We start from the raw sequence: 25,788 nt of genomic DNA, 5'->3' as shown, positions 1-25,788 counted from the left end.
TTTGTGTGGCTTATCTTCAAACCGTGTGTAATACTGGGTCCTCATTCATGTAAGTAGTCAACCTTCTTGTAGCACACCTTATCTGCTTCACTATCTTAGATTGCTAATCTTGTAAGATGTCAGTCTTTTTATCAATACTTTGCTGATGTGGAGATTAAGTTCCTCATCCTTTTAAGTTCTCCACATGAAAATCAGCTATGGGTTCTCCTCAGTACTAGATGTGGAAGATAATGATAATGCTTAAGATCCCTGCATTGATTTAAAGGGCCCTCCTGGCCATGGAATATCCTTGTTCTTTTCAGGAGGCAAATTTAAAAATAATAATAAAGGAAGTTTTTAGGCAAAGCTTTATGAGTTGTAATACAAATGCAACTTATTCCGGCTTTTTGGAGAGCTGCTCTGATTTCTTACATAGATACAAATTCTATAATAGTGTGTTAGAGATTTTCTTAGCAATATTTTTATAGGTAATTTCCTGCATGCCTCAACACCTTTGCAAAGCTAGTTCTTTTGAAGCCTGTAAGAGCTCTTCCCTTTTCTTCATTAAGCTCGTTTATCACAGCTCAAACTTTGCCCCTAGATGACTCTTTTGCTTATTACAATAATCTGTGTCTGCATGAGAAAATGCAGGCTGAAACAGCAGCAAAAATCCATTCACCAGTGTGCACTGCAGATCTCTAGGGTTTGCCATGGAGCCATGAAGCTTTTCTTTGCACTGGATTTCTAATGCCTGGAGTGGAACTTGTGTATGGCATGAATAGGAAATACACAGTGGGATGATGAGTAGCTACATGCACTGCAGTGTAGAAATTTGGCTATTTTTATTAGCTAGTGCAGGGAAAGCTGATGCTGCCACTGTCTCTTCTTTGCTCTGTTAATTGTAGATTTGGTCTGTAGTTCTGTATTGAGTTCCACGTGGGAAAGTGCAAGTTGTTTTTTTTTCATTACCTTTTGTGGTTTCCATGCAGATACATGAGGCTTCTTATACAGAACGGTTCACAGGACTAAGGGCTAAGTTAAGGACAGGGAAATATTAAAATGGATTTTTAATAATCTAATACAAAAATATTAGATCCTTATTCTCTTGATAGAGTGACATATTTCATTAGGTATGTCTCTAAATCTCCTTCTCTCCTCCCATAGAAATTCATGTGGGTTTATTTGCAGCAGTGGTTTTACACACATTAAAAAGTAATAAAGACATGAGGTTGCTAAGTACCTTTTATGAGAGTAGAGAAAAACTCTTCTATTAAAACAGAGAGAGAGAAATAGTGGAACTATATCCATTAACTACTCATATTTATTTCTAAACAATTTCCAGAATAACTGTGAATTTGAGATGTGTAAATATTACATTCTTCTGTTACTGCTGAAATGTTTTGGGAATTAATCCTTTGATATATTCATGAATCATTGCAAAAGACCTGTCTGTAAGGTTGTGTTTATATGCAAAGTTGTGTGTGTATATACAGATACATACACAGACATCTGCAGCCGTTTAAAGAACTCTGAGATTTGTTTAAAACTACTGTGAAAATACTAACATTTCTCATGTAGTTTCTTTTTGCTACTGAAAGTTAGAAATATTTTATTACTTTTCTGCATATAATTACATTTAAAAAAACCTTTGTAAAACTGCTGTAAGAACTAGTTTATGGTTTTGTAGTGAGCACTGTCTGCTGAATTCTTATATGGATCCAGTGGCCACTGTCCAACATGAACGCTTGAGTGCAAGTATCCATCACTATAATTTATTTTAAAGCACACAGTATTGAAACGGGAGCTCATCAAATTCCCCAAAAGAATTTCAAAGAGAAGCTGCAATTACTGTTGTTTTGTTGCTTCCAGCATGTCAAGCTCTATATTATAAATGCCTTTACTTTGTGCAGTAGAGTGTTCATTCTGTTGCAAGGAATTCTGGTTGTTTACTGCTAACACTCAAAGACTATGCTGAACATTTTGGGTATGTGCTGTGATTTTCCTTGAGGTGCTTCCTTATTTAGTGATGCAATTTTAATGTGCATCATTAGTCAGAGTGGCTTTTTACTTAAAGTAATTGATTATATAGAGCCATGGAAATAATCATGATTCTGAAGGCAGTAGATAATCAGTACAAGTGGACAGTTGGTGAAAACATTTTACAGCTTTCCATCTTTTGGAAACAGAGCTATGTGAAAAAAGTACATACAACAGAGAAATTATATGTTTGCTTTCAACAACATTTTTTGTTTTCTCTCTGTTACCAGGTTTGAGGGTTATTTTTAATCTTCTTTCTTTCACTTTGTTTAAAGAATTTTTAGGGAGAATGAAAATGGTTGGGTTTTGCCTGGGGCACATGTGTTAGTTTGCTTTATCATTTTCAAAATTATTTAAAAAAATAAGAACTTACTGAAATGCCTACTGGTAATTCCTTTTTTCTCTCTTTAGTTAGGCTTCAGTGAGTGCAGTGAAAGAATCCTCTAATTTAAGCCCTTAAACGGTGGAATTATTTGCAGTAAGATTTTTACTGGATCAATAGAATTTGGCTGAAAGGAACCTGTCATATCATCCATTTTTTCTTTGCTTAAGGCTAAGACAGTGTTATGTGAGTCTTAAAAATACAAAGTCTACCATATGTGTGTCTCCTAGGTAGTGGGAGCTTCAGTTTGTGGCTGATTAGGCACTTAAACCATGGAGCGGACTGTGCAGAGTTAGAGAAATGAGTATCAAAGGATTAACAGAAGTCCACACAAACCCCCTGTAGCACAAATCACCTTTAGCAGAGGATGTGTGGACCAGGAGACATCTCAGTAGGAATATAAAAGCACACAGACAAATGAAACTCAGGCTTTTTGCTTGTAGTTGGAGCTTGGGAGTGTGTTTAGCATTTGGCTAAACCAATGAACTCAGTTGTAGCCATATGATAGAAGCTGAAACCTATTGGAAGAGGCCATGAAGCAATTAATGAGAAACTCCATGTTTTTGTGTACAATAGAGCCATAATTTGGGTTATTCAGATCAGGCTACAAGATGGCTAATCTCAGTACTTTTCCAAGTTTTAGGCTTTCTGGCATGGTCTCATGAATTAAAAAAAGCCCTAAATGAGAACTCTAGTGTTAAATTTTCTGACTGCATAAGAAGTGATATTTCCCTAGAAGAGGTGGGAGTAGACACAGCTCTGGAAAAATTAGTTGAGACCACTCCATGAGATCCTGTGGCCTGGAGTGCCTGGAGATGGCATGGGGAAATGAGAGAACTGTTTGTCTCTGAGTTGTTCTGTGTTGTGGGAGAGGCAAGCTTGGAAAGGAGCAGGGACCATCTTGTTTAATCTGCAATCAAATAGATTTAGAAAAAATAACGGCTTATGATTTAAATATGGCCCCACACAAAGCTATTTGTTGGCTTTTCTTTTGAAATTTTAAATGGCTTGTTGGTTAATGTGAGTTTTTTCACAGTGGAATAGTAGGACTTTGCTTTTGGTATTGCCACATCATGCTTGCTGTGGAAGTTGTTAAACCCAATCAACTTTTACCAGAGTAAACACTGCAAAATAATGTAGCATAAGATAACTATTTTACTGCATCAACTGAGTGCTGATTTGAGTGGATGTGGAGAGATACAACTGCTCTGAATGGTTTTGTTTCCTACTTTGCTCTGAACATCAGGGGATTGGAGAGATTAGAGGTTGGCAGAACTAAGATATTTCTGCTCCCACTTATTTGCCCAACAGTCTAGTGAATCCTTGACCAGGATGGTGATTCTTTTCATGGCTGTGCCATGATTTCCTTTATGATTTGGCAGGTTAGTTGTAATTTGTTTAGCCTTTCAGGAAATACCTATTTGGAGCTTGTAGTGTTGACAAAAGGCCAATAAGCATAACAAAGAGGGAGGTCCCTTTCACTTGTCCAGATGACTGATAACAAATAAAAGGTCAACTTCACATTTCATAGGTCACTTACTTTTTTCTTGTGGGAACAAAGTCACTCTGCCCACTTTCCTTCCTTGAGACTACTGCCAATGGACTGTGTGAATGATGATGTGACTCCTTGTGCTGACATGCTTTTTGGATTGGCATCTGAAAGGACGTGGCAAAAGTCATCAGTCAAAGGTGAAAATGTGCATTTGCTAAATGTTAAATCATTTTAGGTGGAGCAAGAGGCAACCTCAGGGTATCCCATCAGAAGTGGAGAAGAGAATCATTTATAGCAGTGATTCAGGTTTCACAGTTTGCTAGTCAAGAACATGTTACTTGATTTTTTTTTTTTGTATCTAGCATTGGCAAGGGTATGGTAACTGAGCTGCCAATACCTTGTTTGCATAGGAAAGCTGATAGCCATCAGATATTTTACAGCGCATTTTCAATATCCCATTGTTGTACACTATTAAAAGAGAGTGTGTATGGAGATACCCCTTGTGTATTGTGATATTGAAGTTTGTATAAATGGACCTTTCTTCTCAGCTAACACTGCTTAGGATGCAGGTACCCAAATATGACAACACCTCTAAGAATTTCATTACTTTTGTGCTGAAGTCTATGACTCTGTTCTTTGGCCTTTTCATGTTTTGCCTCCATTTATTTTATCAAGAACTGCTAGTAACTGTCTTAATAAAGGATTTCTGCAGTGTCAAAGAACAGGATAATAGACCTGTATTGTGTGTGCAGTAATGCTTTTCTCAATGTCTGACACTAGTGCTGTTTCTGTATTGGAAATGATGAGAAGCTAGTGTTTTATGATGAGTTTTTATCGTAAACCGTGGTTTATAAATGTCTGATTTTGTTGTTGCAACGTGAAAGTAATTTATTCAGAGAAACGGGAGAACTATAAAAGATTTATACACAATTAGGAGTTTAACTTGACTAGAAATGTCAACATTTTTCTCCCCAAATGCTCCTCTATGAAAGTACTCTCCTCTTTCCCTTTGAGGACATACAGTAGCCTACATAAATCAAAGTATTAAGTTGATGAAATATTAAACACAAATTCTAAACTTTCATTAAAGTGGTCTGTTACCTTTGTAAGACTGAAAGCTATCTCATCCTTCTTATCTAAAGTATCATCAGTTGTACTGCAGGCAACAGATCCCACATAGCACAGCGCTCTGTTGTAAATGAAAAGAGGTTATGTTTCAGCAACATGCTTAGAAAGGGCAATAAATTGATAAAATTTTGATTGTGCTACTTTGTTTTGTACTCAGGGCCTTTTAAACATCAGCTGTTCTCAGAATGCTTTCAGGATAGCCTTCTGCAATCATGATTGCTGGTACACAGAAAGGATGTGCTAATTCTGCAAATGGAGGCGGATCAGATGTCTCTGTTTACCCTCTCCTGTAGCCACACTGATCGGGTGCTTGTGGATGTGGCAGAGTGGCCCATCCTCAAACTCTTAGTTGAATTTGAGAGGGGGATTTTGTTGAGAGAGACAGATTGAAAATTTAGTGCAGAAATGGGGTTTTTGTGCAAAACAACAATGAGGATTTAGGCTCCTGTGAAAGCCCCTGTGCTATGTACCCCATGGCCCATTCTCAAACTCTCCCTTAAATTTGAGAGGGGGATTTTGTTGAAAGAGGCAGATTGACAATTTAGTGCAGAAATGGGGTTTTTGTGCAAAACAGCTATGAGAATTTAGATTCCTGTGAAAGCCCCTGTACCCCACGATACAATCCTGAGGCACTCAACTTTCCCACACAATGGCAAGACAGAACTTCTAAATAGGAAACTCAGAAAATCTGCAGCAAGAATCTAAAGTAGATGACACAAATATCCTTTTTTATTGTTGTTAATGTAATGGAGGTTGGCTACCCAGATTCCTTAGACACTGAAAAATATCTCAGCCTTGTCCTAGGAAAACATTCAGAGATGTCATCTGTGCTCTGTAGCACTGAGCACTGTGTAAAGTTACAGTGCAGGTACAGCCTCTATCTATAATCTATAGATAGAGAACTAAAGGTGTTAAATCAGTCAAACAAACCACTCTTAACCCTTGCCAGACTTGTCTGCACAAAGCACCTGCCTGTTACTGCTGCTTAACTTTCACACAGTAAAATCATGGAGAGGGTTGGCTGCCTTTAGTACCTCCTGAAGCTGGGCTAATGCTTAAAATGCTGTTGTCAGCTCTCTCAAATAACCCAGTAAAAGTCAAGATAAAATAAAAAATACTCTGAATATTACATGTCATATGAATACATTTCAAACCCTTTGAATCTGAGGCCTGATTGATGATTTCTGTGTAATCTAACTAGAATCTTTGACAAAATTCAGCTAATTGGGTTAGTGCTTGGTTGGAGGCAGTTTTATATGAGTTACACATGTTGTGTAAGGTGTTCAGGTACTACAAATTAGTGAATAATACTTGTGTGTGAGAGAGTATTTTGAAATAAGCAAGTGGCTCACACCTTACCATGCTGTGAATTTTATTTAAATTCATGTGAATGTATTAAATTCATGCATGTAATGGAAGAGGTAAGAAAGAACTTTGATACAGAAAATGCTGGCCTAACATGTGAGATGCAGAGAGAAGTAAAAAGAAAATTAGGAGAAATATGCTTATGTAGAAGGTACAGATTGTGACACTGTGAATGAGTCTCTGGCAAAGATATGGATGGCTCTGCTGTTTCAGAGCTATCTTCATGGTGAACACAGTTGTACAAAAGTTTTTGCCTTCCCTCCCATCTGGAGAATGTTACATATTCAGAGCTCTTGAGGCATTCAGTGTATCCTTGGAATCTTGTATGTTGTCACAGCAAATTGCATTGCAGTCCTGACAACGAAGAGAAATGCAGAAACTGCACCTAGCTGAAAAGATTCCTTTATCTTCCTCTGAGGCTATCAACAGCTTTTGCACTAAGCAATTTGGAAACTGCCTAGGGTAGCATTTTATAAATAAAAATTTTTAAAACATTTGAAATGCACTCATTCACAGAGGTGTATCTAAATTAGGCAATTCAATCTTTTAGTTTTTGCTTTTGTAATATAAGAGCTGTCCCTCCATTTCCTTCATTCTCACTTTCTATCTCTGCCATCTATTACTCCCTTCTACTTACCAACACCCAGCCAGGCCTAAATAAATGCAGCATGACCCCCCAGAGTTGAAATTTTCTGTGCTTGACAAGCTATTTCTTATTATTTTCTTTTCTGTTGCCTGAATACTTCCTATCTGTGTCTTTTAAATATTCTGTACCTACTTTTGATAACCCAGGTTGGAACCAAGGCATCTCTTTACTTGTCACAGCGCAGATTGCAGCATGGGAGAGGCAGCCTGTGTTGGAGGCTTGTGTTCTTTGCATGTTCACATTCAAATTACTGAAATTACTGTTGTTTCTATTTGTAAACCCCCTCCCTCCCTTTTTTAAAATTAATCTAGTAGTTTCCTAGATCAGTATCAGTGAATCTGGAATTGATTACTAAATTGTTGGTAGTGCATTTCCTTCAGCACAGCTAACACCACTTTTCTGGATTAACACTTTTCTTGATCAAATATTGTCTATGACTCTGAAACTTTAAACCCCAGTGCTTTTTACTGGGAATTGGAAACAGAACAAGGTGCTGGAATAGAAAAAGGAAAGCGCCTTCCTGACAGGTCTGTTTTGTGTATCACAAAAAGACATTACTTTAGCAGTTGACTTTTTTTCCTTTGCTCTGTGTAATGACTGCTAGAGATTCTGATTTAATCAACCAACCATGCAAGCGCAGTGATTGTGAACCAGATCGTTGTGCAGCAAACAAATGTTTCACAGTAAATTGCCAAGGGATACCAGCTACTCTGCTCTGGTTTGGCTCAAATAGATTGTCTTTTAAGCAGCTGCCTCATGAAAAGCCTTTGTTATGTATGGACCTTTAATCAAAATGTCACTAAATCCTGCATTCTGGGATGCTTCATTTGAAACACATCCAATGTTCTTATTTATTAAATTGTCCAGTGTCGAATCCAGCCACCATTATCCCTAGTAAGCAAAGATGGATGAGGGAGTGACAAAAAGCTTGTGTCACAGCTGAGATCAGTTGTGTGTGTGTGATGTCTTGATCTGTTTGTACAAGCCTCTTGGGGACCATTGGGCAATTAAGTTCACCCATTTCAGACACGGCCTTTTCTGTACACTCTGATTTGATAGGAGAATGGGCAATTCCCAGTAATGACTGCTACATCAATTATATTACATTGTATTGATGCTTAATTAGAGAATGTGTTGAAAATGGGGAAGGGGACAACTGGAAGAGGGGAGGGTTGTCTCCCAAGTAAATGTCAGAGACCTTTGCTTAATAGCCTGTCTTTTTAATGTGCATTGAATGCACTGACAAGCACTGTGGCCTCCTGACCTTCAAGCATTTACCCCTGCCTGAGAAAGGAGAGCGAAGCTGCTTTGAGAAGGAATTGTTTTAGAGCTGAATTACATTTAGTGTCATTCTTGTTCAGCTTTACTGTGAAGTGACCCTTGCAGCCCTTTAGCCCCGTGTGCACAGTTGGAAACCATTTCTGTGCCTGAGCTTTCTGAATCAAACACTTGCAGTCTCTTCAAACAGCCTTTCAAAAGTGAAACCCAAACATCATGAACATGAACTCTTATTTTTCTAGGGTTTATGTAAGTAATCCGTGAGCTGTCTATAAGAGTTCTTTGAAAGAAAAATAATGAAGCCAAGGCTTTCGTATCGCTCAAACAATGACATTACACACTGTCCTTCAATCTCCAGTTTCTTCAGATTTAAGAAAAGCGGTATAAATTACAAATGGAGGATTGCAACAGAAATACAAGACCTGCACAGTTGTTTATGACTGAGCTGGCCTGCAACACCTGACACCAGCCATTTCTAAAGGTTAATTTTCTAAAGCGGAAGATTGCAATATGGCTTTGGTTTCTGCTGGTTCTTTACAGGGTAATTGCATTGAAATTTTCTGGTAGTTTACAGTATGCTAGCACTTCTGATACACAGCTGCTCTCTCTAACACCCTGGAGAAACAGCCATGGGTTTAATTCATCTAAGGTTCTTCTGCACCAGCCTGTGCAGGCATTGTCCTGATCCTGTGATCAGGAGTCCTGACTTTACGTTTTCAAGACAGAAAACTGCAGTGTGGGGAGATGGGGAAACACACTGACAATCTCTGGAACCAGCAGGAAAAGAATGCATTGCTTATTTCTCATATACTATTATCCTTTTCACACAGCCATTAATATGCATCTGCATCCCAGGAACAACGACGTGCCAGCTGCGCCTTTAGCAAAAACTCAGTTTAATTCAGCGTGACTTTGTGAAATGGGAAGAATTTAAAGACAGCGTGGCTATGCTAATTTTGATGTTAATTTCTGTAGGAACTTAATATTCTGTGTCATTCTTTTGCCTGTGCAATAATCTCTGCTTTGCATCTTCTGGTGTGGTATTTTACTTTTTGTTTTAAATGGCAGCACTGAATGCAGATTGTGCAGATCTTTCAGAATATGGAGTCAATTCAGGTCCTTCCAAAAAAACAAAAAGTCTCTTCATTACTCTAAATGCTATTACTACACATGCCACAGCAGTGGCACATTAGGGTGGTGACAATTTTGCACATTGGCAGTCAGGCTTTGAAAGAAAGAATATATTTGCAGAGGAAATATTTGGAAATGTTTTTGCAGCTGATTAATTTAGATGTGCAGCTTTCAAGTTATATGCTTTGGAGTACACTGTACAACAAAAAAAAATTAAAGTATTTAATTGAAAAGAATATAATAAATTAGAACAAGAGTAGCTGTACATTGGTGGTGATATTTGGAGTCAGGTGGGTTTTTTTTTCTCAGACTACATAGGTTTATCAGAAGGTGACATTCTGATATCTGATGTAATAGATGTTTTATTTATGAAACCTTGACATTATTAAATAAGGGGGATCAACACCACAGAAAAATGCTTTGGAAAGGAGGTTATAAAATTTGAAGCTTGGTTGCAAACAGCTCATAGTTGTATAAAAAAACCCTACACTTTTTTAGCAGTCTTAATTTCTTTCTTTTTAGTGCTTAAATGATCATAGAATATTCTCAATATGAATTTAATATTAAAGAATTGTTATAAATAATGTATCCTTTAGACAGTGTTAACAATTTCATACAAATTTATAAGGAAGATTCTCCATATACAATCATGGCCTATCTTTCAGAGCACATAAACACCTACTTGTTTTTAAAAATTTTTCAATTTTTACTTTTAGCTTCTACATTTAGGCAAGTGGCAAACTTAGAAAAAATAGACTTGATATTCTGGATCTGAGTGCAGCCTCCAGTTCTGCTGTGTGCTTCAGTTCTGTGATTAGTGTGACTTGCATAGGGGAAATTACTCACCTGCTCCTGTACCTTGCTGCAGCAAAGCACAGGTTGGGTACTTCAAGGATTTTCTGGTGCCAGTGTCAGTCCTGGGTGTTGGACTTTTGCTGCTACAGCCAAAGCCTACATCAGACAACCAGATAAAAATAGAGGAATGAGTAACTCAGCTCCCTGATGATGCTGTCATTGCCTTAGTTGCACTTGCCTAATATATTCTGAGAAGCAAAGTACTTTAATACTATTTTTTTCCTATTAAACCTCTACCCCAAAATTTAAAAACAAACAAACAAACTAACTAACTTGATTTTTAATAAGGGTGCTGATTTTTACCTCCATTCCCTGAAAGTCAGTGAGAAGCACTGATTGAAGGCTGCATCCATGTGTTGCTAAACTCAGGGGAAGCTTTGCTGTTCAGTTCCTCAGAAGTGCAGGTGATGACAAAATGAGGTGAACACAGGGTCATTTCCCTCAAAGCTTATCTTGGCATTTCTGTAAGTATAACTTAAACCAAAACAGCAGATCAAACTAACTGCAGGCTTTAAGGAGATAAATGTATGTGTCTTATTGTGGTGGCCTGTACAATTTATTCAGTATGAAGAACAGACAAATCCAGTGCATATGTGCAGCTTCTGCATTAAATATGAGTGAAAACAAGATTCTGAAGTGGTTAGGGCATAAATTGGGTGGCTTAGATGAAATACTCATGCAGTTAAATCAGTGCACATACATGATTATTAATATGTTCCTGGTTTGTATGAATCTTAGGGTTTTCTTTCCTTTAATCTTTTCTTTACTGGTATCCAAGGTATCATATTTTTATATACTTTTTTTTTTCTTTACTAGTGTTAAAATGTAATGCTTATTAGCGTGGGGAAGAAGTAATTTCAATATAAATTATGATTAAAGTATGAGTGTGATATGTTAAACACTACTGATAAAGTAATTGTTTGCCTGAAATGTCTTAGCAAAATTGTGCTGTTAAGCACTTTGTAAAATTCCATTACAACTGAGATTTATTTTTCAATCATTTTTTAAGACATGCTTTTTTATTCTCCAAAGGCATTATGCTATTAACAGATTTGCCACATAATACAGAACCATCAAAAATAGCAGCATTTACATCTTAATTTGCATAAGGACTCGCTTCTAATCCAGATTCCATTGTTGAAGTGCTGGAATAACTGCAGTGATGTATGTGAGATTCAATTTCAGTCTCCTTCTTATCATATTTCATGTATAATTTTAGTGGAATATCTGTGTTTTTACTGGGGAAATTTTACTGAGACCAGATTGCACTAAAAAGTGTCCAGTTGTATTGGATACTCTTTAAATACCAGTTATAAGAGGTGAAGCAAATAGATGATGAGAGGCATATTACCTGCTCTTTTAGGGGATCTCTGATGGGTGCAAGTATATCCAAGTCTCTCCAGCAATGCCTGCTCCTCTGTGAGATCTGTGTCCTTGGCCAGATGTTAGACCATTTCAATTTTAAATTAAACAACTGCTTTTAATCTGGTACAGATTAGAAACAAATTAGGGAGTCTTCATTCTTAATTTATATTTCTCAGTCACAAAAACAGTAACTAGATTTGGAAAGGTTTGGAAAGCTTCCTCAGTGGTAAACAATAAATGGTACTACATATGTATCTTATTGTAAAAGCCTTTAATGAAACATATCTGAGCTCTACTGACAGTCATTTGAGCTGAAAATTTGTTATGTCTTCTCTGTTGAACTGCTTTAGCAGTATAATCTCTGATAATTAAAGCATAATCATTTTTAAGGAGTTATTTTCACAGCTTATAGCAATTTTGCAGTTGACTCTGTCAGACTTGCATTAAAGATTGATCTTAAATTATTGAATTATATTTTGTGCAACTGTAATTTCCGTGAGAGGATATTTTTCATGTTATTTGCTAGGAAGCTTTAGACTGCTAAAGAACACTTTTTGCAAAGTAAAGGGAATTATTTGTGAAGCAGAAACTATAGTTATGAACATGTGTAGTTAAACACCTCTTAGGCACTTGGCTCATGCTGAACAAGGTTGTAAATAATAGGACCATGCTTGTCAAAGTGGACACCATATTGAAGGAATTGCTTCATCACTTCTGCTTAACATCTGGGTGCTTTGAAGAATCTGCTACACACCTGTTAAAATGTAAAGTGAAGTTGCAGATGAAGAGTAGAAATATGAGGAGAGGTTGTTTCAGTGAGAATGAGCAGCAGTCAGCAGGTCCAGCCACTGGGTCAGAGGAGATTCTTCCCAGATCCATCTGTGAAGCCTTCTGATGGAGGTATTTAGGCAAAGTTTTGTGGAAGGTGAGAGCAAAACAGCCATTCAGGCTGGGCTCCAAAAGTGATGTTGGGGTGAGGGAGTTAGTTTGGCTTACAAGTCGTGGCTGAGAACAGAGAAAGGTTTCTTCTTCTATGGGCAATGGGGCAAAAGCTAAGCAGCTCATGGTGCCATTCACAGCTGACCATTTCTATCTTGAAACCTGCACCTGGGACTCAGTATTCTTCTCAAAGCATTATTTTATCAAAAAGAAGTGCACAGAAAAGGATCTGCCCTTCATGTGCCATGAACAATTGACTTGCCGCTGACTTTCTCATAGAAGCCAGTGGTGGAACTTAAAGATCCTGAGCTGGATGGCCCAGTCAAAGGGTTATTCCTTCTCTTTGTGTCTGTACCAGTGCTGCATTGTGGATTCCTTGTTCCCAATTATCTGTGGTACAGGGAGAGTCCTTCAAAGAGCACTTGGTAGAGCAGTCAGTTGGGAATGCTCCTGAGAACTTGTTCTCTGAAGACCATGATTGAGATGAACTATGTTCATATGGAGAAGGAGTGTTGGGGGAAAAACATTGAAAGATGTTATACCTTCTGTCACTGGATGGCCTAACTGCATAAATTAAAAGCTTAAAACCCCCAAATCTGAACATTAGGATCTCTGGTACTAAGAAACAAATGTTTCCTGAAGAGATTTCTGTCTACATTGACATTTTTTTTTCTATAGAATAACAGATATGACAGAGGAATTATGTCTTGCTTCCCAAATGTTTCCATTTGAGAAATGTAAAACAACTATTCCAAGCAAGGGTTTTACACTTTGAAAACAGAAAAGAATAAAAGGAGCCATCTTGCCTTGATCATTGGGGCTATCTTATCTCTGGGAGCTCCTTGCATGGCCAACATCTTGTCACACTTGGGAAGATAAGACAGTCAAAGAGGGCAAAGAAACAAAGTACTAATATTTCTTCTTGCCATCAAGAGAAATATATCTTCTTGGAGAGCAGAAGATACAGAAGATTTTTATGCACAGAAATTGCATAGCTTCTATGTTTTCCTCACTCAGTACAGCCAAAATGTAATGAATTAATGTTTGCTTTGCTTTATTGCTTTGCCTTTACAAACATTCTTCCAAACATTTATACAAAATTGTGTGATGTATTTTTAACAGATAGTTAGCACTTGATATGTATTCCTGTATCATTATTGCATTGGAATAAAAGGAGGGTCTTCAACACTTACAGAACACACCTCTTTTCACTTAAATTTCTGAATCCTTATGTTAATTTCAAATTGTTATTTACTATGTACAGTACTTTTATAGTTATAAATTCCTTCAAATAGCACATTAGCAAACTTTCAAACAACAGAAGAAGAAGAAGTATTGGAGGACTATACATCACACTGAGGTGTTCATAACCATAGAAGTCATAGAATGAGATGAGCCTGTCTTTGGCTGATGAAATTAAGTCCCCTCTGTGGGATCTAACTGGGCTATTACAAACTTTGTAGTAAGATCTGGAAAATTCACAAAACCTTAGATGGACTGTTTTGCCTTCTTGTGTTTTAATGCCACATATAAATGATATATTCCTCTTTTTTTCATTTTCTGGCTATGAGGACAGTGGACATTGGAGAGGTTAATGTGATAACAATGGGATTTTAGTGATCTTTTCTTCATATCCAGGCCCCTTCATTCTGTTTTAGAATCAGTGGAATTTTGGTACATTATGAAAATTTCTTCAGTATTTCACAAATCTTGCCTTTATTTCTTCTTCAAAAGTCTGGCTGCCTATAAACCTATTCATTTATCCCCATAAATGCTGAGAGATGAGTGCTGTCAGCTTAGGTCATTAAAAAAATACAATGCTATTTAAAATCACTAGTTGTGCAGTGAGAGGTGTAAATGCAGAACATGGGTAATTTCTGGGTAGAATGTTAGTAATTCGATTTTAACTTCCATTCATATGCCTTCTATAAATTACTATAAGAATTTCTATTTGCCCTCTGGTGTTGCCTAATAGTGACAAAAAATAGCTATGAAGCTTGCTGCTATGATAATTTTGTAGCCTTTTCCCCCTCCTTCACTAACAGCAAATCTTATAAAAATCATCTAAATCTGACAGTGAAGGTTTTTTCTGAGCAAGAAAATAAAGTGGGGTTAGGCTGAAAAAATATAGGAAGGCTTTGTCTCCCATTTTCTGAAACTAATCTCATTTATCTTCATTTTCCGAACATCATTTTTCAATTGAATCAGGAGCAGTGTGTTATGTATTTTTTTCCCTTTCTGATAATCAGAGAAATATTGACCTATTTTGAAAACACTTCTTCCTCTCACTACTGACAGCTTTCATTACTTCAGTTGTTGCTATTTTTATATAAAAGAGATATAAAGGAACTTGAGCTGAATGTAATCTTAACTGTAGAGAACTGGATGTGGATCGCCAACATACCGTGTGACTTTGATTGCCAGAGTTAAGGTTTAACCTTGCCTCTTCAGATTATAACATATTATCCAAGCAGAAGTCAGCTAATGGGCCTTAAATTAGTGTGAGTGGTCTAGAAAGATCTGGCATATCATTGAATCTCCCTTCCTTATAGTCAGCAGAAAAATACTGCATCAGTTTCAGTAGGGGAAAAAAAGGGTTATAGTTATAGCCAGGATACTATGCATCAAGATGTCTTGGTTTTTTTTACCCTTGTAATTGAGCAGTGCTCTGTTCTGCAAGTGCAGGTTTAATATAAAAATAGGTTTTAATGAAATGAAAATAAAGATTTTTTTAGTCTAGTACCTGCTATATTTAATTCTACCTGTAGTGTGGCTAGGAGTGTACCTGGGAACATACTCTGACTTTAGCAAATATAATTGCTTTAAAAAATGAGAAAAAATACAAAAAGAAAAGGAAGAAAACAAAACCTTCCTGTGCTGTCAAAGTAGCTGTTTCACTAAATTGGCTAATCACATAATGTGGTTGGTGGCTCTTTAGTGTTTTGGCTACTTTATCATCAATCTGATCACAGCCCAGGTGACAGGAGCAGGGTTGTACCTTCCAATGCCCCAGTAAATGGCCTGTGTCTGTCTATCTTTGATCAGACAGATCCCTCCATCATCCAGATCCCTGGGAAGTTGCTGTGGGAAGGCATGTGCACACTCCTTTTGTCTTGTCACTGCTTCATGCAGGGACAACCTGTGTGTGGGAGAAAGGGGGTTTGTCAATTGTCCTGCAGAACATGATCACCTTACAATAGGTGATACATCCAGTGCAATGTTTGTGCCAAACTAATAATGATAGGAACAAACCAGCCTTTTGTACAGGCTTTTTGTTGGTGCCCTTTGCAGGAAAAAAAAAAATTACTGCTGCTTCTTTAAGTCATGGGGACTCCCATTTGCTGTGACAGCTTTCCAATTGTTAAATAAACTCTGACCATGAGCAGCTGTCAGACAGATATTGCACTACAGGCTTCAGTTAAAAGAGCACCAGGAAAAGCATTTCAGTGCCTAAAGGCCCTTATTTATTTTGTTTTAAGGACACACTTAAAAAAACCCCAAAACCACAATGAGATAATACGAGTCCTTCACTGGAAAAGAGAAACAAAAACCATTTTATTTTATATACTATATGCAGTTTTCTTGTGAAAGTTATAGAATGTGAGTAATTCCATTTTTGAGAAAAAAACCTATGTGGAGCATGAAATGTCTCAAATGTACACTTTTGTCTGGTAGCAAGGTAGGAAATTGAGATGCAGAAATCCTGACATTAGACTTTATAAATACTACTAATCATATTCAAATTCTTGTGGGAAAGCAGGAGGAATTATATTGAGCTTCCTCAAAGTCATGGAATGTAATTTTATCATTTCTACTTTTGACAGTAATCTAGCTCAACACTTGTGATGTTATTGCTTTTTGCCATCTGAACAATTTGAGCTGGTTGAAGCTGTCCTTGCTCATTGCAGGGGGATTGGACTGGATGACCTTTAAAGGTCCCTTCCAACCCAAACTATTCTATAGTTCCATAATTCTGTGACAATTGTGCACCCTGATGTACAGGAAAGAAAAAAAAAATAAAAGGCAGTTTTTACTACAGAAGGTCTCCAATATGCAAGAAAATAATCTTAAGGTAAATATATAGTGAATATATTGAAAGAAACCTTATAATTTACATCAAAATTACATCTGGGGAGAGAGATTGCCATTAAGTTAGGAAGAAGGTGTACTTCCTCCTATTCCAGTTTACAGACTGAAACTCTATCTTTACCTGACTAAAAGTCAAGCTGGAGAACTCTGACTTGGAATCAAAGTTGACCAGAGCCCCACTAGAAGATATTTAGAAAGTGGATTCAGCTCACCTGGCTGAGGAGAGAGTGAGTCAGCTCTGGACATGCCTTTTCCCACTGACATTGAAGGAGAAGCCTAGCTTAAACACAAATTAAAACAAAATCAAGCCAAACGTAAAATAAAACAAAAACTAGTCCTGGTGATTTAATTTCAAAAGGCAAGGTGTGGGCTAATTGTGTGGAGGCAGGAGTTCTAGACAACATATAAGTATTTATTGAAAAATCAATATTTTTTCATGTTAAAGAGAAGATACGATGCATATTTCATTTACAAGTAATAGTAAGTAATTATTGATTTTAAGTTTAGCTTCTTCTTAAATTTCAAATTTAAGTAACTCATTAGCTAAGTAAATAGTTAACTAATATGTGTCTTCACCATTCCAGTTTTGTTTAAAGACAGAGAGAAATATATCTAGTAAAAATATAAAGCAGTAGGAAATGGAAAAAGTCAATTTAAAAATCAATCTTCCCAGATTTTTTCCATCGACTCCTGTTAGAAATAACACCCACAATTTTATAACTGAAATGGATCATAAAAAAATCTCAGAGTGTTCAATTATTTATTTTATGCTTTTGAAAACACTTTTGGGTAATGGGTTTCACTTTTTCACCTTTCATTTGCTTCATACTTCCACTTAGGAAAACGAAAACCATTTAAAAATGGAAAATGATAACATTTTCTTGTTTGTGCTTGTACTTGTGCTTTTGAGTCAATGTGCTTCACACAGATGCAGGTGATGGTCTTAAAGCCATGGTAAGCATAATGCACCATGGTTTTAAACAATCTGATTTCTATACAGAACTAAATGTTTATATAATATAGGGCTTTGTGGAGACTTGAACCAGGAAATTAATTTATTTTATTTCAGTTTTTGGAAAGCAAAGTATAGAAGGGAAGGTTTGGGAGCACTACACCAACAATGGAAATAATTGCTATAGTCAATGCAAATATGATTTTTCATGTGTGAAGGAAGCATGAGGAAAGGTCCTTTAATAAATAAAAAAATCAACTTGAGACCATAATAGAGATGGTACTCTTTGAAGATATTGGTTGTGGATTAGCAGAAAATGTATTCATTAAAGTAATGGAAAAAAGAAGTAAAGTCAGTCTTCCATCTTCTTTCTTAGTCTTCCAAATTTTCCATTTTGAAGCAAAAATGGAATCTTCCATTTTTCTGTCTTAATTAATGAATTAATCTAAGTTGTCATCCCTGGGGTATGAGATTAAGGCTGGGAAATGGCTGAGACAAATATGTTTATCTGTTCTAGGTTTCAGAGCAGAAAGCAGGCATAATGGCAGGGATAATGTGAGAGTTGAGTTGGACATGACAATTTCTGGCTAGGCAAGTAAGACAACCTTCTGAACATGGATCTTACTGGAATAAACTTTCACCATGGCTCCTTTCCTGCTAGAGAACGTGACGTGGCACAGAAACTGTGTTGGATCCAATGCTTTTCCAGAGAGTCAGGTTTACTGGGCACAGGGAGCAGAGCACAGCAGCAAATCACTTGTTCCCTGGTGACAGCAGCCAGGAGCAAACGTGCCTTTCCAAAGCAGCTCGTGGCCACTGCTGCCTGCCCTGCTGTTGCTTCCTTGAAGAGAGGCTACAGGCCAGAAAATCTGGTGTGGTTTGTAAGCCAGCTTCCAGCTGCTGTTTGTCTCTGCACTGTCTGTTGGGAGAAGGACCTTGGGGCACTCAGGAGAGGAATTTCTGGGAGTGAGCTGCAGGGCAGGCAGGTTGTCCTGATAGGGATTTTGAAGTTTATAATGAATTTTCATTCTCAGAGGGAGGCGAGGCTTTCTGTTCCAGAGTGGATGTAGATTGTTATTGGGATTGGGCTGATTAAGAAGGAGGCTTTGACTGCATTTGTAATTGTGTTGGGGCTGTTCTTGAGGTTGTTGGATAGAAGTGGAAATAGGATGGGTGGGGAGAGGGTTACTAGGATTAAGGGTATGAATTTGTTTAAGACTAGTGAGAGGTCCATTAATTTACTTGGACTTGCCCCAAGATGAGTGGCTCCTGAGACCACTGGATTACTGCCATCCTTTGAAAGTAAGGAGACTGAGGTTTTATACTCAGATATGAGACTTAGCAGTTCTCGCTGGTTTTACCTCTCCTCAGCAGGTAAGAAGAGTTCAACTGGAAGGGAGTGTGCCAGCTCTGTTGTGGGGATCTTTGCTGCAGCTTGGCTACAGAGATTTGATGGCACTCTTGGGTTTTTACAGGTGGCACAGCACGGTGGCCACCACAGACAGCTGTATGCACAGATTCAGGTCAGCAAAGCTGAGAAGAAGAAAAACCTCAAAGAGAAGTCTTTTATGTTTTGTATTCAACTTTATCCCTTTTATCTTTTCTGTGCTATATGTTTGTATGCCATTTCCACTTGTCTGATTGGATGCCTCTGTTCGCTTTTCTGTTTTCTGCAGGATAAAAGCATGGGTGGATAAGATGCAAGAAGATCTCGTGACGCTCGCACGAACTGCAAGTGGGGTGGACCAGCTTGCTGAAGTAAGGAGAGGTGTCCTAGGCTGCTGTAACTAGAAACTGAAGGGCTTGCACCTTCCAGGCTTTACAATCATTTCATCCCAACATACAAAAATGGTTTTGGGGGATTAAACTCTGCAGTGCTTACTGAGAGAGAAATGAAGAACAGACATGCATCAATTCACTCTCAGTGTTGCAGCACTTCCTCATTGATAATATTTAATCAGCTTTGCAGTATCAGACATAAGGCTTGCCATTGTTGCAAGACTTCCACTGAAGCAAGCACTTTTATGTTCTGTTTGTCAAATATGGTATCCAGGAAGCAACCATTCACAGTGGTGGAGAATTCTGCTCTCTATTAACAAGGGCACCTATCTTTCTGACACATGTTTCATGAAATGAGGCAGCTTTTGGTTAGCAGAAACACAGATGAGAATGAAAACTACTTTTATTCTGCTGTTCAATTTAACATCAAGTTTCTTTTAGAGAAGAATTTACAAATCTCTCACTGAGATTTTGTTTTGGTGTTATCCTTTTATTCATAGATGGTGACAACACATGTGCCATTGCAGAAAAATGAAGGCACAATTAGGAACATGTCAGAATTATACTGTCTATATAATTTTGTGTCTATACATCACAATCCAGTATAAAACCATATGATCATACCTCTCCTTACCCTGCACAAGAACTATGGCTCTTTCTTTGAACTGATGGATGTCTGACTAAGGGTAAAGGGAATTTTGCTGCTGCATCAGGAAACTGAGCTATTGTTTGTCAGCAAAAGCCCCTGGTGCTGGGGAACTGGATGCGAAGCCTTGAAATTTGGTTTTCAGATAATGATTCCAAATAATCCATGAAATGGATAGCAGAGGTTTGAGCAGATTGCTTCAAAAGGTTTTTGAAGTGTTAAGAAACACAGAGAAAAAATAAGGTACAAAGTTGTCAGATTTACCATTGTGTATTAATGTATTCTTTTGACCTTAATGACCTTCATGTCTTGTTTGTATCCTGTCCCAGAAGGACATTTTGTCTTTCCTGGCTATAAGAGGAGGTTGGATGATTAGCTCAGATGTCCATTAGCTCAGATGAGATCACCACTGTCTTATCAAAGGAAGGGCTGTGTCACTGCATGCACAATGAACATAAATGAAGATTGCAGAGTTCATTTTAGTTCTGGCCTTTCCTAATATTTGACTGCATCATATTGCAACACAATTTAAAGCAGATGCTTTACATGCATGTGTTAATCTTCAAAAACCATAAAAAAAACCTGAAAACAAAATCTTGAAACCCTAACACAAATCATCAGATTTGTAGAAACATTGGTTTCCAGCACAGAAATGTCCGGAGGAAATGCAAGGTTTGGAAGCATGGAACTCTCATTGGAGGTTCTGCAGGTGGATTTCACATGTATCTGCTGACAGAGAACAAAAAGAATTACAAACCATCAGTATCCAGGATCTGGTGGGGACTTTCTGCTACAAGTCCCTTTTTGCTTATTTAATTTAGGTGTGAACTGGTCTGTTCTGCACTTGCTGAGTCTCTTTTTTCCCTTCCATTCAGCATCTTGCTACTGATTCACCATTCAGCTTTCCATTCCTTTCCTGCTGTGTTGCTTGGCTGTCTTTCATTTCTCCTCAACCTATGCTATGTTTCTGTCTCAGCTCCTGTCTTTGCTGCTTCACCAGTCTGCCTTTCTATTTTACAGTACTTTCTTGTCTCTATTTTGGGACCTTTCTCCTCAGCTTTTTCCAGATCAGCACCTCTCTCTTAACTCCTTCTTTTTTCTTAGCATTTCCAAAACATTCTGTCCAGGTGTGTGCGGCCAGTCTGTCCCAATATGCTCATCTCTTTGCTTCCACAGGAATTTCTCTTCCCCTTTCTCACATTTCCCTCCATCACTAATTCTCAGTCCCAGACCTGTAATTTTCTCCTATTAGATTTTTCAATTTCACCTTCCCTTCCAGTCTCACTTTACTCTTTGCTTGCCCTTTTCCAGTCTGTTATCTCCTGTTTCCATATCTCAGTCTCTTGCCCTTTGTCCTTCATTCAGTTTTCCTCTCCTCCTTCTCCCACTGTGTAGACCTGAGAGACCCCAGCCAAGTCTGATCTTGAGCTGCAGAGGAGGTGGGACATTCTCTAGGAGTGATGTCTCTGAGTTGGAATACACCTGTGTTCTCAGCAATTTAGCTGATTAATCTCTGCAGTGATCTGCAGGTCCTTTTCAGGCCAAAGTTTTTTTAACACTAAAGACTAAAATATATCTTTAAAAACACAGCATTGAGGTTTTAATCTACAATCAATAGGTAACAGGAAAATGAATTACATAGGATTTCTAACTGGACCAAAACAATAAGTTACTGTCTCAACCGTTTTGTTATGCATTCTTGTGTAAGGACCACATAGTAAAATAGATAATGAAAAACCAAGAAATTGATGTTTCATTCTTTTTTTCCCCTGAGGAAAATGTTAATTTATGTTGTTAATATTTGGCAAATTTACAAGCTGCTAAACAGTCTTATAATGAAAACTCTGGGCAAGCCTAATAATCTGTAGTGCTACCAGCTTTGCCACAGTGACATTCATGTGGATAAAAACAAAAACATGAGTGTGTGAATACTATAGGTAAATTTCTTTTGAGAAGCCAGAATTTACAATAGACTTCAAGGAAATAGTCCTATCTCAGATGATGTTCACAAGATGGTCGATATGTGCTTGTAATCCCAGGATTAAAAGCATGAAAGGGAGATGTTTCCATGTAAAATATCCCACTGTATCAAAGCCATGTGTTTGACCTATGTGGCACGATGTCTTTTTTTAGACAGGAGGTTTTAATTAGCTCTCCTGGCTGCAAGGGAAAACACAAAGCCCTGCAAGGTGCACCCCATGCACTCTTCCACTCTCTTCTTGTTTACAGGCTATTGTCACTTGCCCATTTCTATTTCTGAATGACATCTTTTTTTTTTTTTTTCTTGCTCACTGCCTATTAACATTTAGTTAGATCTTTCTGAAATGAACCACAATCTTGGAAAAATAGAGACTACAAGACAGGAAAAGCTGCATGCCTGCATGGTTGTCACTTTTATTCACAGAATTTGCCTTCAGATGCTCAATCTTTAAAAATGCTTACAGTCAGATTGAATTTTCAGCTTTTTTTCTGATTTATTTCTTCTTCCAGCTCCAGAATTATTTGGACCAAACCTGTAGTCTTCATGTAAACTTGAAAAAAAGAAATAATTTGTTTGGGTTTTCTTCTTCTTTTCTCTCTAAAAGCAGTGTGAATAATATAAAATGAAGGAGCAGATTGCTCCTATTATAAAATAGTAATCATTACTTTCTGTCAAAAGTTGTAATAATTAGATTGGTAGGAGAAATATCTAATTTTTCCAAGTGTGAGGTTAAAGCTCTTAGCAAGAACATGTAACAGATTATAACCATTTCACAGCCTGGTCAATCTTTCCCTGGACTCAGGGGAAGAATTCCCAGTGATTCAGCTGAAGTCAGGATCTGTGTCTGCTTTGTGCAATTAAGTCTTCTATGAAGATCTCTAAAGTCACCAAGATAGCTCTCAAAGTAGCACAATTAATGTGTTCTCATCTAGAGTGAATTAACATAAACCATAAATTTTTCAATTAGCTGCAGTGCTAATGGTGCTCCCATAATTTGCTGAAAGTATCTTGGGGTTCATCAGTGCTGTTTGTGTTTGGATGTGCCTTGGATGTCTGGGGGTCTTTGTGCTGCAGGGAAATGTACAATGGAAACATTGTACAATGATCTCTTCTGCAGAACTATAAAATATTTTTTTTTCATGACCAGGAGAGAGAGGGATAGAAGTACTACCTTAATTCTCAATTACTTTCATTTTAGACTGGGAGAACTTTTGACCAGAGGGGTGTGGGTGGTGATTGGGATGGGGCTGTGGCTGAGCCCCATCCCCAGTGGGCACAGCTGTGAGCAGCAGGTGAGCAGCACCTGATCAGCAGCACTGACAGTAATGAGCCATGGAGTGCCCAGGGGTACTGACCAACCACCACAGGGAACAGAGGGCACACAGGGGCAGTGCATCAACATGGGGGGTATAAAAGGTTGGGGTAAAGAACAAAAGAACAAGAAGGGCAGAGGCTTGTAGCCTTCTGAAATTGTATGGTGATATTCTGTGTATGTGGCTGTCTCAACTGTGACATGCTGCAACAGAAAGGATGTAAAACTCGGAGTGTAATGTGTGCTTACAGGGGAATAATAAAAAAAATAAATAGATGGCCAATAAAGTCAGATGAGGTATGTGGAAAGTGGATAGCTGTCCTGTTGAGATCAGTACTTTGGTATGAGTCTAATTTATTCTGCAGTGTGGACATAGATAAGCAGGGAAAGTATTTTTTGTATTTAAGGTGTTTGAATTCAATATGTACTAAATTTCATGGAATTATATTTAAGGAGAATCTCTTCAGAAGAGGATTCCCTTTTCTTTCTTCATTGACAATTTTCTTAGATTGATTTGGAATTACAATCTTATCCTAACAAGTAACCACTCTTTTTCTTGCATATATAATGTAGCCATTGTAATTCTCACTGATCACAACTTTTGAAAATACCTGTAATGAACATTCCACATAGTGTTTAAAAAAACAAAATATTTGGGAGTTTATTAGTTCATTAGTGATTCTGCCTCAGAAAATAGGAATATGTTTGTGCTGATGCATATTTTATACACATTTTCTCTTGTTAGCAATGATGACAGCCCTATAATGCCTGTAAATAAGAAAAACTGCAAAAGAAAGTTTGGATGCCCTTAAAATTAAGAGTTTTATGTTGGGGCTACTCTTATCCATAGGCTGAACCAGGCAAAGTAGCATAACTGGGGTAGAAGAAACAAGGAGGTGGAGAGGCAGGTGAGAGCTGTTTATTGTGATGCCCAAAGGAGGCTCAGTGGGATTGGAGTGTCCTGCACAGGTCCAGGAGTTGCACTCCATGATCCCTGTGGGCCTCTTCCAACTCAGCACATTCTCTGGTTCTGGGATACTCTCTGGGAATGGTTTCAAATTAGTCTTCCAAAAATAGATTTAAAGCACATATTTAAATCCTGCTTTTTTGGACATTACTATGAGTTTAGGTGAGATCTGGAAGAGCTCCAAGTTGGATGTAATACCAGTGTAATATCCCCAGTACAGTAATGCAGTGATTGCTTCAACAAGGCAGGAAGTCGGGACTCAAGGTGCCAAAATACTCAGCTGGTTGAAAGCTGACAGAGCTCCACTGACCGCAGTGGATTACACTAATTTACATTTGCTAAGAATCATGACTAACAACATTTGATTTAGAAGCCAAGCAGGTAAAAAGCATTAAAAAGGAACCCCAACAGATTTTTACACAAAAAGCAGAGGCTATTGCTGCTGTAGTTGCCCAGCTGAAGAAGGTACTGTCCTTAGTCCTTCCTAAGGATTTTTTCCCCTAGAAGAGCAAAGGGAATACTTATAAGGAGGTGTTCTATGTACAGCTTGAGACTTCGTAGCAGGAACACAGGATACACAGAAAAATCTTGTCTTGTGTGCTTCTTTTTAACTGTCTCTCAGCAAAGCACAACGTAGTATATTCTTTTTAGTTTTAAAAGTATTATGTTAAAAAAAAAACTACAATACCAACAGCAACAAATAGTCGTGTAATTGTCATTTCAGCTTAAGAAGGTTCATGTAACTTTGTCTTACCCATGAACTCTCTGTGCATTCAGGCATTGCCAAGCTGCTCTGGTGTGAAGGACACGTGGTTTCTACATAACAAATGGACTGTTAGAAAAAAAAGGAAGAGACAGTAGCTTAATAGAGTTTTAAAATCTATGTAGCAAAATAAATTTTGAGTTTGATCTCACTGGCTGCATTTCTCAGTAGGTATTTGGTCTTTGAAAAGACAAAAATATGTACAAAGTCACAATCTGGTCTAAAAACTAGATACCTCAGCATACAGGAAAAAGAAAAAAACGTGAAGGACTTACTGAACTACAGATTTAAGTACATAGTTACATTTTCATGGAAGTATGCACAACTTCCATTTTTACATAGAATGTTCACAGCAAAGACTCATGACTAAGCTAATTGACAGCTCATTTAATCTAATAAACTACTACAAGTATGCTTCTGGACTCCAGCTCTAAAATACCTCTAGGCACAGGAGGGAGAGAAGGAGGGGAACCCTGCAGTACCAGAAAGGAAGGCTTGGATTAGAGAATCTGCCTCATAGCAATGCATGAGCTTGTCTGCTCCAAACTGATTGAAGAGAATCCTCTTTTACAGACACACTGAATTAAAAAAATGTGGGTCTGTGTAAAGAGCTTTGATGTGACAAACACACTGGAGCTTCTCTATGGCTGTTACACCAGAAAAATGCCATCTTGTGCAGAGTAACCTTTTCAGGCAATGGCA

General features: G+C 37.7%; 1 protein-coding gene across 3 annotated transcripts in view; it reads left to right on the top strand.

The window, feature by feature from the left end:
• CACNA2D1 (calcium voltage-gated channel auxiliary subunit alpha2delta 1) overlaps window positions 1-25,788 on the top strand; it is a 375,032-nt gene that overhangs the window by 32,946 nt on the left and 316,298 nt on the right. For all 3 annotated transcript variants that reach the window (XM_064702957.1, XM_064702956.1, XM_064702958.1), the window contains exon 2: window positions 19,315-19,396. In XM_064702957.1, the coding sequence (XP_064559027.1) occupies window positions 19,315-19,396 (82 nt within the window). The remainder of the gene's footprint in view (window positions 1-19,314; window positions 19,397-25,788) is intronic.

The sequence above is a fragment of the Zonotrichia leucophrys genome, chromosome 1A, assembly GCF_028769735.1.
Source record: "Zonotrichia leucophrys gambelii isolate GWCS_2022_RI chromosome 1A, RI_Zleu_2.0, whole genome shotgun sequence".
Taxonomy (NCBI): Eukaryota; Metazoa; Chordata; class Aves; order Passeriformes; family Passerellidae; genus Zonotrichia; species Zonotrichia leucophrys.
Note: the sequence above shows the minus strand (reverse complement) of the source record. Positions and strands in the feature narration are given on the sequence as shown.